Source organism: Rattus norvegicus, chromosome 18, assembly GCF_036323735.1.
Source record: "Rattus norvegicus strain BN/NHsdMcwi chromosome 18, GRCr8, whole genome shotgun sequence".
NCBI lineage: Eukaryota > Metazoa > Chordata > Mammalia > Rodentia > Muridae > Rattus > Rattus norvegicus.
In genome coordinates this window covers 87,954-104,090 of record NC_086036.1, presented here as the reverse complement: position 1 = coordinate 104,090, position 16,137 = coordinate 87,954, and the positions used below count along the sequence as shown (strand labels likewise).

At 36.0% G+C, this 16,137-nt stretch overlaps 1 protein-coding gene across 2 annotated transcripts in view; it reads left to right on the top strand.

Annotated features, from left to right (window-relative positions):
* Positions 1–16,137, top strand: part of Vom2r75 (vomeronasal 2 receptor, 75) — a 29,644-nt gene that overhangs the window by 10,106 nt on the left and 3,401 nt on the right. For both annotated transcript variants that reach the window (NM_001419486.1, NM_173320.2), the window contains exons 4-5: positions 8,734–8,961; positions 11,410–11,533. In NM_001419486.1, coding sequence (NP_001406415.1) covers positions 8,734–8,961; positions 11,410–11,533 — 352 coding nt within the window. The remainder of the gene's footprint in view (positions 1–8,733; positions 8,962–11,409; positions 11,534–16,137) is intronic.

The window sequence follows — 16,137 nt, the reverse complement described above, 5'->3', positions numbered from 1 at the left end:
TTGTGGTGGAACTATGTTTCTGTGGCTGCTATCTTTTTGGGGGTTTTTGAAAGAAGATTACTTTCCAGCTTTTTCTAGTATGTAGTTCCCTGTCTTTTATTGGAGTTTTTTTTTATCTATTTTCCTTTGTAGGGCCAGATTCGTGGAAAGATCTTGTGTAAATTTGGTTTTGTCATGGAATATCTTGGTTTCTCCATCTATGTTAATTGAAAGTATAGCTGGATATAGTAACCTGGGTTAGCATTTGTATTCTCTTTGGGTCTGTCTGGTATCTGCCCAGGATGTTCTTTTTTTAAATTTTTTATTAGATTTATTTCTTTACTTACATTTCAAATGCTATTCTCCTTCCCGGTTTCCTGTCGTTAAGCCCCCGTTCCCTCCCCCATACGAGTATTCCTCCTATACATCCCCCTTACTGCCCCCCCATATTGCCGTGCACTGGGGGTCCAACCTTGGCAGGACCAAGGGCTTCCTTCCCCTTCCCCTTCCCCTTCCCCTTCCCCTGGTGCCCCAATAAGGTCATTCTCTGCTACCTATGCAGTTGGAGCCCTGGGTCAGTCCATGTATAGCCTTTCAGTAGTAGTTTAGTCCCTGGAAGCTCTGGTTGGTTGACATTGTTGTTTTTATGGGGTTGTCAGCTCCTTCAACTCTTTCAATACTTCCTCTAATTCCCACCAAAGGGGGCCTTATTTTCAGTTCAGTGGTTCATTGCTAGCATTGGCCTCTGGATGTGTCTCTCAGGAGAGATTTATATCCAGTCCTTTCAGCATGCATTTTCTAACTTCATCAATCTTATCTAGTTTTGGTCGCTGTATATATATGGGCCACATGTGGGTCAGGCTCTGAATGACAATTCCTTGAGTAGCTGCTCTAAACTTTGCTTCCAGAACCCCTCCTATGGATATTTTTCCCCTTTTAAGATAGAGGGGAAGCATCCCCATTTTGGTCACACTTCTTGTTGAGCTTCCTGTTGTCTGTGGATTGCATCTTGGGTAATTCGAGGTTTTTTGGCTAATGTTCACTTATCAATGAGTGCATACCAAGTGAGTTTTTCTGTGATTGAATAACCTCACTCAGCATGATATTTTCTAGTTCATTCCATTTGCCTATGAATTTTATGAAGTCATTGTTTTTGATAGCTGAGTAGTATTCCATTGTGTAGATGTACCACATTTTTTGAATCCATTCCTCTGTTGAAGGGCAACTGGGTTCTTTCCAGCTTCTGACTATTATAAATAAGGCTGCTATGAACATGGTGGAGCATGTGTCCATGTTGTATGTTGGAGCATCTTTTGGGTATATGCCCAAGAGAGGTATAGCTGGGTCCTCAGGTAGTGTGATGTCCAATTTTCTGAGGAGCCTCCAGACTGATTTCCAGAGTGGTTGTACCAGTCTGCAATCCCACCAACAATGGAGGAGTGTTCCTCTTTCTCCAAATCTTTGCCAGCATTTGCTGTCACCTGAGTTTTTTTTTTTTTAAATCTTAGCCATTCTGACTGGTGTGAGGTAGACTCTCAGGGTTCTTTTGATTGGCATTTCCCTGATGACTAAGGATGGTGAACATTTCTTTAGGTACTTCTGAGCCATTCAATATTCCTCAGCTGCGAATTCTTTGTTTAGCTCTGTACCCCGTTTTAAATTGGGTTATTTAATTAGCCCTTTATGGGATGTAAGGTTAGTAAAGATCTTTTCCCAATCTGTTGGTTATCATTGTGTACTAATGACAGTGTCTTTTGCTTTACAGAAGCTTTGCAGTTTTATGAGATCCCATTTGTTGATTCTTGATCTTAGAGCATGAGCTATTGGTGTTTTGTTCACGAAATTTTCCCCAGTGCCCATGTGTTCGAGACACTTCCCCACTTTTTCTTCTATTAGTTTGAGTGTATCTGGTTTGATATGGAGGTCCTTGATCCTCTTGGACTTAAGCTTTGTACATGGTGATAAGCATGGATCGATCTGCATTGTTCTACATGCTGACCTCCAGTTGAACCAGCACCATTTGCTGAAAATGCTATCTTTCATCCATTGGATGGTTTTAACTCCTATGTCAAAGTTCAAGTGGCTATAGGTGTGTGGGTTCATTTCTGGGTCTTCAATTCAGTTCCACTGATCTACCTGCCTGACTCTGTACCAATACCATAAAGTTTTTATGATTATTGCTTTGTAATACTGCTTGAAGTCAGGCATGGTGATTCCTCCAGAAGTTCTTTTATTGTTGAGTATAGTTTACTCTAACCTGGGTATTTTGTTATTCCAAATGAAATTACAAATTGTTCTTTCTATATCTATAAAGAATAGAGTAAGAATTTTGATGGGGATTACATTGAATCTGTAGATTGCTTTTGGCAAAATGGCCATCTTTACTATATTAATCCTGCCAATCCATGAGCATGGAAGATTTTCCATCTTCTGAGATCTTCTTCAATTTCTTTCTTCAGAGACTTGAAGCTCTTGTCATACAGATCTTTCACTTGCTTGGTTAAAGTCACACCAAGATATTTTATATTATTTGGGACTATTGTGAAGGGTGTCATTTCCTTAATTTCTTCCTCAGCCTGTTTATCCTTTGAGTAGAGGAAGGCTACTGAATTGTTTGAGTAAATTTTATACCCCGACACTTTGCTGAAGTTGTTTATCAGGATAAGTAGTTCTCTGGTAGGACTTATGGGGTCACTTAAGTACACTAACATATCATCTGCAAATAGTGATATTTTGACTTCTTCCTTTCCAATCTGTATCCCTTTGACCTCCTTTTTGTTGTCTGATTGCTCTGGCTAGGACTTTGAGAATTATATTGAATAAGTAGGGAGAGAGTGGGCAGCCTTGTCTAGTCCCTGATTTTAGTGGGATTGCTTCAAGTTTCTCTCCATTTCATTTGATGTTAGCTACTGGTTTGCTGTATATGGCTTTTACTATGTTTAGGTATGAACCTTGAATTCCTGATCTTTCCAGGACTTTTATCATGAAGGGGTGTTGAATTTTGTAAAATGCTTTCTCAGCTTCTAATGAAATGATCATGTGGTTTTTATCTTTCAATTTGTTTATATAATAGATTATGTTGATGATTTTCTGTATATTAAACCATCCCTGCATCACTGGGATGAAGCCTACTTGATCATGATGGATGATTGTTTTGGTGTGTTCTTGGATTCGGTTTGCAAGAATTTTGAGTATTTTTGCATTGATATTCATAAGGGAAATTGGTCTGGAGTTCTCTTTCTTTGTTGGGTCTTTGTGTGGTTTAGGTATAAGAGTAATTGTGGCTTCATAGAAGGAATTTGGTAGTGCTCCATCTGTTTCTATTTTGTGGAATAGTTTGGATAGTATTGGTATGAGGTCTTCTATGAAGGTCTGATGGAATTCTGCACGGAACCCATCTGGACCTGGGATCCTTTTGGTTGTGAGACTTTTAATGACTGCTTCTATTTCTTTAGGAGTTATGGGTTTGTTTAAATGGTTTATCTGTTCCTGATTTAACTTCGGTACCTGGTATCTGTCTAGAAAATTATCCATTTCCTCCAGATTTTCCAGTTTTGTTGAATATAGGCATCTGTAGTAGGATCTGATGTTTTTTTAATTTCTTCAAATTCTGTTGTTATGTCTCCCTTTCCATTTCTAGATTTTGTTAATTTGGATACACACTCTGTGACCTCTGGTTAGTCTGGCTAAGGGTTTATCTATCTTGTTGATTTTCTCAAAGAACCAGATCCTGGTTTGTTGATTCTTTTTATAGTCCTTTTCATTTATACTTTGTTGATTTCAGTTCTGAGTTTGATTATTTCCTGCCTTCTACTCCTCTTGGGTTTATTTATTTCTTTTTGTTCTAGAGCTTTAAGGTGTGCTGTCAAGCTGCTGATGTATGCTCTCTCCTGTTTCTTTTTTGCAGGCACTCAGAGCTATGAGTTTTCCTCTTAGTACCGCTTTCATTGTGTCCCATAATTTTGGGAATATTGTATCTTCATTTTCATTAAATTCTAAGAAGTCTTTAATTTCTTTCTTTATTTCTTCCTTGACCAGTTATCCTTGAGTAGAGCATTGTTCAACTTCCATGTATATGTGGGCTTTCTGTCATTTATTTTGTTATTGAAGACCAGTCTTAGTGCATGGTGATCTGATAGGATGCATGGGATTATTTCTATCTTCCTGTGTCTGTTGAGGCCTGTTTTGTGACGGATTATATGGTCAATGTGACCGATTGTATGGTCAATTTTGGAGAAGGTTTCATGAGGTTCTGAGAAGAAGGGATATCCTTTTTTTTTAGGATGGAATGTTCTATAAATATCTGTTAAATCCATTCAGTTCATAACTACTGTTAGTTTCTCTACGTCTCTGTTTAATTCTGTTTCCATGATCTGTCCATTGATGAGAGTGAAATGTTGAAATATCCTACTATTATTGTGTGAGGTGCAAAGTGTTCTTTGAGCTTTAGTAAGGTTTCTTTTAAGTATGTAGGTGCCTTGTATTTGGAACATAGATATTTAGGATTGAGAGTTCTTCTTGGTGGATTTTTCCTTTGATGAATATGAAGAGCCATTCCTTATCTTTTTTAATGACTTTTGGTGGAAAGTCAACTTTATTTGATATTAGAATGGCAACTCCAGCTTGATTCTTCAGACCATTTGCTTGGAAAGTTGTTTTCTAGCCATTTACTCTGAGATAGTGTCTGTCTTTGTCTCTGAGGTGTGTTTCCTGCATGCAGCAAAATGCTGGGTCCTCTTTATGTATCCAGTCTATTAGTCTATGTCTTTTTATTGGGGAAGTGATACTGTTGGTGTTGAGAGATATTAAGAAATAATGATGGTCACTTCCTGCTATTTTCGTTGTTGGAGGTAGAATTATGTTTGTCTCTCTTTTGGTTTCATTGCAAGGAAATTATATTCTTGCTTTCTGTACAGTGTAGCTTGTCTCCTTGTGTTGGAGTTTTCTTTCTATTATCCTTTGTAGGGCTGGATTTGTAGAAACATATTGAATAAATTTGGTTTTGTCATGGAATATCTTGGTTTCTCCATCTATGTTAATTGAGAGTTTTGCTGGATACAGTAACCTGGGCTGGCATTTGTGTTCTCTTAGGGTCTGTATGACATCTGTCCAGGATCTTCTGGCTTTCATAGTCTGGTGAGAAGTCTGGTGTGATTCTCATAGGTCTGCCTTTATATGTCACTTGACATTTTTCCCTTACTGCTTTCAATATTCTTTGTTTTGTGCATTTGGTGTTTTGACTATTATGTGATGGGAGGAGTTTCTTTTTGGTCCAATCTATCTAAAGTTCTGTAGGCTTCTTGTATGTTTATGGGCATCTCTTTCTTTAGGTTAGGGAAGTTTTCTTCTATGACTTTGTTGAATATATTTACTGGCCATTTAAGTTGGAAGTCCTCACTTTCTTCTATACCTATTATCCTTAGGTTTGATCTTCTCATTGTGTCCTGGATTTTCTGTAGGTTTTGGGCTAGGACCTTTTCACGTTTTACATTGTCTTTGACAGTTGTGTTGATGATGTTTTTGAGATTCTCTTTTCTATCTCTTGTATTCTGTTGGTGATGCTTGTATCTATGGGTCTTTGTCTCTTCCTTTGCTTTTCTATATCCGCTGTTGTCTTCCTTTGTGATTTCTTTATTGTTTCTATTTCCATTTTCAATTCCTTCACCTGTTTGTTTGTGTTTTCCTGTAATTATTTCAGGATTTTTGTGTTTCCTCTCTAAGTGCTTCTCTTGTTTACTTGTGTTTTCCTGCATTTCTCTTAGGGAGTTCTTTTTGTCTTAAAGTTCTCCATCACTATCAGAAAATGTGAATTCAAATCTAAATCTTGCTTTTCTGGTGTGTTTGGATATCCAGTATTTTCTTTGGCGGGAGAACTGGGCTCTGATGGTATAAGTAGTCTTGGTTTCTGTTGCTTAGGTTCCTGCACTTGCCTCTAGCCATTGGGTTGTCTCTGGTGTTTGCTTGTCTTGCTGTTTCTGGGAGTGACTTGACCCTGCTGTAGACCTCTGTGTCAGCACTCCTGTAGAACTGTTTTCCTGTTTTCTTTCAGCCTTTCCTGAGAAGAGGTGCTCTGATTTCAGGTGTGTCTGTGCTCCTAGAGACTGTCTTCCAGCTGTACACGCAGGTAGGAATCAAAGGGTCCTGCCTCTGATTGCTTATGTAGGTCCTTGCACCCTGTGGGCACAGTTGGCACTATGTGATTCTCTCTTGGGTCTGGACTGTGGGCAGAGAGTAGTCTCCTCTGACTTTTCAGGAGTATCCACATTTCTCCAGGTCCAGCTCTCTCACCCATAGGATTTGTGTGTAGGGAGCTGTTTTGCCAGTTCCGTTTGGATATCAGTGGCTGTCTGTTCCTATATCCCTGTGTCCAAAGGCACTGTGCAGTTTCCCTTTTGGACCAGGGATGTGGGCAGAGGTGTGAAGACATGGCTTTCTGTCCTCCGGCCTCAGAATGTCTGCACTCCTGGGTGGTCTGCTCTCTTCCCCACGGAATTTAGGATCATCTTTCATTCATCTCACTGTTGGTAAGTCTGGTGTAATTCTGACAGGTCTGCTTTTATAAGTTACTTGACCATTTTCTTGTATTCTGTTGGTGATGCTTTCATCTGTTTCCTGATCTCTTTCCTAGGTTTCCTTTCTCCAGGATTGTCTTTCTTTGTGATTTCTTTATTGTTTCTATGTCCATTTTTAGATCCTGTAAAGTTTTGTTTAATTCCTTCACCTGTTGGATGTGTATTTTCTTTAAGGGATTCATTTGTTTGCCTGTGTTCTCCTGTACTTCTTCAAGGGAGTTCTTTATGTCCTTCTTAAAGTCCTCTATCATCATCATAAAATGTGATTTTAAATAAGAATATTGCTTTTCCCTTATGTTGGGGTATCCGGGACTTGCTCTTGTGGGAGAACTGGGTCCAGAAGATGCCAAGTAGCCTTGGTTTCTGTTGCTTCGTTTCTTGCACTAACCTCTTACATTCTAGTAATCTCTGATGTTAGTTGGTCTTGCTGTCTCTGACTGGGGATTTTCCCTGCTGTGGGTCTGTGAGCTTATGTTCTTAGGACAGCACTCCTGGGAGACCAGCTCTCTCTGGGCAGAATTTGGGTTCAGAAGGCAGAGGGATAGCTTTAGCTCTGGGTACAGATGCAGGCCAGCAATGTCCTGCCCCAGATGGCCGGGATGTTCATGTGCCCTATGTGCTCCTGGCAGGTCCCTCTTTGTACAGTTACTGCAGCAAAAGTGGAGACTCACATGTGGGTTTATGAGTGAAAGCACTCCTAGGATACCCGCTTTCTCTGGGCAAGAAGTGTTCTGGAGGCTGTGGGAGAGCCTTAGCTCTGAGGGCAGACGGAGACTGGAAGAATCTGTAGAGTTTCTTCTATTGGATGATGTATGGTGTCTTCAATTGCCTAGACATTTAGAATCTCTCAGATGCCCACACCTAATGAAATAAGAAATATTTTCCAATATAGATTGGTTTCTGGACCTTTTTTCCTAAAGAAAAGGGAAATCTTGTGACTATTTTAATTGTGAATGGAAAAAGAAGGCACAGTTCATCAACTGAAATTTTTTGTTTCATACAGAGTACTCGAATTTCCATCAGCTTACCCCTTCCAATATTTGGTATAAACAGTGCATCCTCATGAATTTTCTCCATGATGAAAAGATGAGTTTTTATTTATAGTCATCAATTATATGGAAATATTTTTAAGGAATTGTTTTCATTAGGGTCCTCCAGGGATTCTGACCCAGTGTTGGTTCTGGGTAACTTACTTTGTATTCTGAAAGTAATTTAATAGAAGTGGTAATATTCAGTTCCATCTATAAAATTTGTTCATATGTGTGAGTGCATCTTTGTTACCGTGTATAGTTATATCTTTTACACTGTGTATCTGTGTTTATATTTGTTTTGCTTTGTACATACATGTTTATCTTTCTGTATGACTATGAAAGTGAGCAACTATTTTTCTATGTGTTAATTCCCTTCTATAAGTGTGTTTTTGTATGTGTGTGTTTCTTTGTGTTTTTGTCAGAGTATGTGTCTTCATATACCATTGAATGTATTTTGTAATTTTTTGTATGTGCTTACACATATTTGTATCTGCTTTACTGTAATGGGTCTGCCCATTTCTTTGTGGTTATCTTGGACTTTGCTTACCTTTTTGTTATTATGTGTGAGTAAAAAATTCTTTGTGTGTCAATACCATTCTGGGCTGGAAAATATATTTATGCCTCTCCTTGTATGTTGCTGTCAAGCTGTCTGTGTGTGTGTGTCAGTGTGTGTAGGTGTGTGCATGTACATGTGTGTGTGAGTATGTATGTGTGTCAGTGTATGTATTTTGTGTGATTTCATATCTATGTTTTTAGTTGAGTGCATATGTATGTCTTTTTTGTACCATAATTTTTACATATGTGTCAACATATATGTATATTTCTGTGGAAATAAGTTTATGGGTGTATTTTGTATATGCTTCAGAAAAGACCTGAGTCTCTCTGTGTGTAAATGTGTGTGTGTGTGTGTGTGTGTGTGTGTGTGTGTGTTACCTATCTTTTTTTCTGGATTTTTGTCTGTTTTTGTTTGGTAGTCTTCTCTGAGAGAACTGATTTTCTTGGAATATTATCATAATTTCATTTATCCAATTGCTTTTGTCGTGATTTTCCTTTTAATTTTTTAAATGACATTGCTTTTGCTATGAAATTAGAATACATTTTATGACTTTAAGGAATGGTATATACATTACAGTGAAATGCTTGTCTTTTAGCTAAACTCATTTCTGAGAAAGACCCACTTCACTAATTCTCTTGGGAACAGAGTAATTATGAAACAGAGAGAAGTAGTGCATGGAGACTATAATATTGTTCACATGTGGAATTTCTCACAACGCCTTGGGATTAAGGTGAAGATAGGACAATTCAGCCCACATTTTCCACAGGGTCAACAGTTACACTTATATGTAGACATGACTGAGTTGGCTACAGGAAGTAGAAAGGTAGGTGTGTACTAGCTTATTGATTTATAATACAGAGTAATAAACACTTTCACGTGGATACACTGCAACATATTGAAATGAAATATTTTGTCACATCAGGAACCAACTTCTAGGTTCCTGTATTTTGTTTCTTTTTTCAGTTTTGACATATATTTACTAATTCTTTGAAGATTTTCTACATGCATAAATATACCTTTTTAATCTCAGAACAATTTTCTGAAATTTAATGAATTTAAAAATTTCTTCACCACAGTTTGATACTCTTTCCTTAAATTTGAATATTTTCTTCATACCATTGTTATTATTACACAGTTATCTCCTCCATTACTTTAAATATCTGGAATGCAAGTTGATAAGAGTGAGACTAATATTACAGTAATGAAACCCTAAGATTCATAATTGTTAACACTTGTCATTATATCCAAAAATGTTTTCCCATACCATAGGAAAACATTTACCAAGTTCACTAATGAACACAGTTACAGAAATTCTATTCAAAGAAACATCATGTTTTGAAAAACTTGAAGAAACCCTTCACACTTTTAAGTAAGATGGACAAAATTTCAAAGGAACATGTAGACAGCACTAGAACAATTGGCAAAGAAATGGCTATTAAAACTCATCAAATACAGCAATAACAGCAACCAGCCAAGTGTAAAAAATTTTCAGTTATAGTTGAATATTTTTGATAATATTTCCTAAATGTAATCAATGACAAGAAGACTTGTTTATTTTTTAAGACATTTCTTGGTTGCCTGCAGAGGCTGTGACGACTCATTCACATACAAGTGGAGAACTTTCCTTTCATTTATAAAAGTAAAGGAAACATTATAATGTGTAATAAGAGAAAAAAAGAAATTAGAGAGCAAAACCTTTGATGGATATGTATGGAATAATTCTTGACTAAAACACCTACCAAAAGAACATAACACACAATGGAAAGATCATTCTCTGAGAACAGGGAGAATTTAATCTAGGGATGCAAGTATGATTCAACATATGCAGATTCATTGAGTGTAATATACAACAAAATATAGAATTACATTACTTTCTGTAAATGTTCAGAAATGGCTGTTAATCCAGTGCAAAATTTATTCAGAGTTAAATAAACAAAACATGTTATAGAACAGACAGAATACATATTGATATGACAACATTTTCTTTCACAAACCTATTGACTGTACTATACTGCATGAAGATAAAATTAATATCCATGAAAGTCAGAAATAATGACAACAAGTTTTGTTGGCTCATGTTCTTATCAAAGCACTTTAGAGACAGATGTATAAGAATCACTGTTTGTTTCTTGATAGTCTGCCTTATATTGTGAGTCCAAACCTGCCATGTGTAATGTGGAGACACTACACTACCTTAAAGTAAATTAAAATGAAGCACACAAAAGTATGCCCATTTTCCTTACTCTAACTCTAACTGTACTAGTTATTAAAATATGACAGAGTGTTAACAACAATTTAAAGAGAATGATGGGGAAAAAACTGAAAATATGCTCTGATCTTCTTTGAGCATATTAATTCATTGATATTCCATTGTAAGAACCTATTTCAACAATATCAAAACATAGGAAGAATTCTTCAAATTTTCAATTAACTTTAAACAATCTAATTTTTATCCAGCCTTTTCCAGTATGTGCAGCCACTGTAGAGCATTTTGACCTCATGAAATATTCTATATTCAAGGTCACTACACATCATGTTATCATTTCCAACCACATTAAACCAATGTCAGCATATTCCACTGTTTTTTATATACAGTTTCTCATGCTTTGCTATGCTAATTTATTTGAGGTGATATTTGTTTCTCTGTGACTTAAGGATATATTGTACCTGTTTCAAATGTTTTCAAATACTAACTTGCTTCTCGGTTGCTTTAATTAAACTTTGACCATAAGGAAAGTGAGAAGGAAGAGATAATTTGATATATAGCTTATAGTCATAGAAAGGTAAGTGTGAATATCTAGAGACTGGAACTTAAGAACATATCTTAAAAGAACACTGCTTACTGGCTCTACTGCCCACAGTAAGATGGACACTCCTTTATTATTTATCAACTGAAAAAGTCTTCAAAGGTCAGAGGACAGGCTAGTGTTGGCTCGGAAAATAACCCCATTAAAGTTCCCTCTGTCTGTTTACAGTACTTAGTGCCAAACTGAAAATAATTACTTGAAAAACATCAGGTTGCAATCTCTGTACGTTTTACACACAGTTAACTATCAGCTCTTTTTTTCTGAATTACTAGCCATTCAGAATTTATCCAACATTTCTTCAATGTATTTTCAATATTCATTGCTGGTCATTAAAAATGGACAGAGTGAAATGTCAATCACTTAATATACATAAACTAAGCTCATTGAAATATTATTGTACTAATATAAAACATAAAATAAATAGCAAAAACCTTTATCAGTATGTTTTTATTTTTTTTTCTCAGATGCCATCCTCAGTGTGCAGTGCAGATTGCCATCCTGGATTCAGAAGAATCTGGAAGGAGGAAATGGCAGTCTGCTGTTTTGTTTGCAACCCCTGCCCTGAAAATGAAATTTCTAATGAGACGAGTGAGTTTTTGCTGCTCTGATAAATCCTGAAAATATATATTCCTCTTGAGCCCCACTGGGATTATGACGTCAATGAAAAGGCAATTGAAAATATAGAATTATTACTTATTAATTTATTACTTGTAGATATAAGAATAATTATCAAGATCCTGCCAAAATCAAACAAACAAACACATATCCCTTGTGCCTTGACTCACATATTGACTCATTGCAAATTCAGGGCACATTATATTTTCACAAGGAAATACTTTAGGAAATAAAACTGCAATATGAGCAAATTCTCCACAAGATTTTTATAATAATCTATTTTAAAACCACATACATTAGCTTTTATTCACAATTTTTAAAAGAATTAAATTAATCCTATTTTATCAATATATCAGTCCTACATATGATTATTCAAACCATGTGCATATAGGAGCCCATGAAGAAAACCACATAACATCAAATCTACTAGACTAGGTCATGAGACTGCTAGATACAAAATTCATGTTCTGTGTAAGATTAATATACAAAACAAAAGTATTTGCAAATTTATGACAAACTGTTAAGTATGTAAAATTCTGAAGGGAATGTTCAAAGACAGATGTGGTGTGAATACAGGATGTAGTGGATGAGTGTTAACCTATAATGTAGAATTTATGACAGTATTCATATTGAGTATATTTCAAACCACACCCATTATTAAGATAACTATTTAGGGCTGGCAAAATGCAAAAAGTTTATGGTTAGCTCTTCAATTATTATGACTCTCATTTTATATAATGAATTAAAGCTCATAAAAGACATATCATGTCTGTGATTTGGTTCAACAGTTAAATCATTTGTTGCTAAGGTTTACAATCTGAGTTTATTCCCATGATGCATGTAGTAGAACCAAGCAACCTATTCAGAAGATCTCTTTGAAGTCATGCATTCCAACAATACACTATGCTTGAAAATAATTATTAAAAGTATACTGAAATTGTTTTAGATGTAAAAACAAAAAAGAATTAATTAATAACTCTATCAATGAATTCCACAAAAATTCAACAAAGCATTTTATTACATTAATTGTTTATGTGTATGGGATGGGTAATACATGTACAGGTACATAAAAGAGCAAATAATACCCCTGTAGTTACATTTATGTGAACTTTTAAGACATCTGACATGGGTGCTGTGATCTGAACTTAGGTTCTCTGGTAGAGCAACATATCGTCTTTATATCTAAATCAACTTCTTAGGCTTTTAGGCAACTTATGAAGTAGTAGCTCTCCAAAAATCATTCTTCTAGATTAGAATACTGTAAACCAAGAAATACATATCAACATTCTTTGAAATGACATAAAAATTAAGTGCAATTAAAATCACAGCTAATATTGTAGACATGATGGGAATTTCAATTTAGGAATGAGATACCATTGCTTAAGATAAACCACATGGGTAACAACTCTTGCTCAAGATTTTCTCTGTTATATTGCTGGTTCTGTTTTTCAATACTTGTTTACTATGTTTGAGTATATTCACAGACACTGAGACACATAGGAATGGAGATGAGGCAAGGATGAAAGTGTTCAGCATTCCAAAAACAAAAAAGAGCCCACATACACATGGAAGCTAAACAGCTCTCTACTTAATGATAAATTGGTCAAGGAAGAAATAAAGAAATTGAAGACTTTTTAGAATTTAATGAAAATAAAAAAAAAACATACCCAAACTTATAGGACACAATGAGAGCAGTGCTAAGAGGAAAACTCATAGCTCTTAGTGCCTCTAAAAAGAAACTGGAGAAAGCATACATTAGCAGCTTGACAACACACCTAAAAGCTCTAGAACTAAAAGAAGCAAATACATATATGAGGAGTGGATGGCAGGAAATAATCAAACTCAGGGCTGAAATCAACCGAGTAGGAACAAAAAGCAGTATACAAAAAAAATCAACAAAACTGGGAGCTGGTTCTTTGAGAAAATAAAAAAGATAGATAAACCCAGACTAACCAAAGAGTGTATCAAAATTAACAACATCAGAAATTAACAGTCAGACATAACAACAGAACCTGAGGAAATTAAAAAAATCAACAGATCTTACTACAAAAGGCTATATCCAACAAAACTGGAAAAACTGGATGAAATGGACAATTTTCTAGACAGATATCAGGTCTCAAATTTAAATCAGAATCAGAGAACCATCTAAACAGTCCCATAACTCCTAAAGAAATAGAAGCAGTCATTAAAAGACTCCCAACAAAAATATGTCCAAGACCAGATGGGTTTAGTGCAGAATTCTATCAGATGTTCATAGAAGGCTTAATACCAATACTGTCCAAACTATTCCACCAAATGGAAACAGAAAGAACACTAGCCAATTCCTTCTACAAAGCCACAATTACACTTATCCCTAAAGCACACAAAGACCCAACAAAGAAAGAGAACTTCAGACCAATTTCCCTTATGAATATCAATGCAAAACTACACAATAAAATTCTTGCAAACCAAAACCAAGAACATATCAAAATGATCATGATCAAGTAGGCCTCATCCCAGGGATGCAAGTGTGTTTCAATATATGGAAATCCACCAATGCAATCCACTATATAAACAAGCTCAAATAAAATAAAATAAAATAAAATAAAATAAAATAAAACACATGATCATCTCATTAGATGCTGAGAAAGCATTTGACAAAATTAAATACCTCTTCATCATAAAAGTCTTGGAAAGGTCAGGAATTCATGGCTCACACCTAAACATATTAAAAGCAATATACACCAAACCACTAACCAACATCAAACTTCATGAAGAGAAATTTGAAGCAATGCCACTAAAATCAGGGACTAGACAAGGATGGCCACTCTCTCCTCACCTATTCAATATAGTGCTCAAAATCCTAGCCACTGAAATCAGAGAAAAAACGAGGTCGAAGGGACACAAATTGGAAAAGAAAAAGTCAAAATATCACTATCTGCAGATCATATGATAGTATAATTAAGTGATCCCAAAAATTCCACCAGAGACCTAGTAAGCACGATAAACAAGTTCAGCAAAGTGGCTGGGCATAAAATTAATTCAAACAAATCAGTAGCCTTGTTCTACTCAAAGGATAAACAGGCTGAGATAGAAATTAGGGAAACAATACCCTTCACAATAGTCCCTAATAATATAAAATACCTCTGTGTGACTCTAACCAAGCAACTGAAAGATCTGTATGATAAGAACATCAAGTCTCTGAAGAATGAAATTGAAGATCTCAGAAAATGGAAAGATCTCCCATGCTCATGGATTGGCAGATTAATATAGTAAAAACGGCCATTTTGCAAAAAGTGCTCTACGAATTTAATGTGACCCCTATCAAAACTCCAACTCGATTCTTCATAGAGTTAGATAAAGTAATTTGCAAATTAATTTGGAGTAACAAAAAAACCCCAAGAACTTGAATACTATCCTCAACAATAAAACCACGTCTGGAGGCATCACCATCTCTGACCTCAAGCTGTATTACAGAGCAATAGTAATAAAAATGGCATGGTATTGGTAAAGAGACAGGCAGGTAGATCAACAGAATATAATTGAAGACCCAGACATGAACCTACACAACTATTGTCACTTGATCTTTGACAAAGGAGCTAAAACAATCAAGTGCAAAAAGGACAGCATTTTCAGCAAATGGTTGAAACTGGTGGTCAGCATGTAGAAGAATGGAAGTGGATCCATTCTTATTGCCCTGTACAAAGCTCAAATCCAAGTGAATTTTGGACCTCCACATAAAACCAGATACACTGAAACTAATAGAAGAAAAGGTGGGGAAGAACCTTGAACACATGGGCACTGGGAAATTTTCCTTAACAGAACACCAATGGCTTATGCTCTAAGATCAAGAATCAGCAAATGGGACTTCATGAAATTGCAAAAAAGGACACTGCCATTAGGACCAAACTGCAATCAACATATTGGGAAAATCTTTGCCAATCCTAAATTCAATAAAAGACGAATATCCAAAATATTCTAAGAACTCATGAAGTTAGACTCCATAGAATCATATAACTCTAATGAAAAATGGGGTACAGAGCTAAACAAAGAATTCTCAGCTGAGGAACATTGAATGGTTGAGAAGCACCTAAAGAACTGTTCAAAATCCTTAGTCATCAGGGAAATGCAAATCAGAGCAACCCTGAGATTCCACCTCATACCAATCAGAATGGCTAAGATAAAAAACTCAGGTAACAGCAGATGCTGGTTAGGATGTGGAAAAAGAGGAACACTCCTCCATTGTTTGTGGGATTGCACACTGGTACCAACACTCTGGAAATCAGTCTAGATGTTCTTCAGAAAACTGGCCATAGTACTATCCCAGCTATACCACTCCTTGGCATATACCCAAAAGATGCTCCAAAATTTAACAAAGATACATGTTCTACTATGTTCATAGAAACCTTATTTATAATAGCCAGAAGCTGGAAGGAACCAAAATGTCCTTCAACAGAGGAATTCATACAGAAATGATGGTACATCTACACAGCAGAGTACTACTCAGCTATCAAAAATGACTTCATGAAATTCATAGGCAAATGAATGAAACTAGAAAATATCATCCTGAATGAGGTAACACAATCACAAAATAAGAC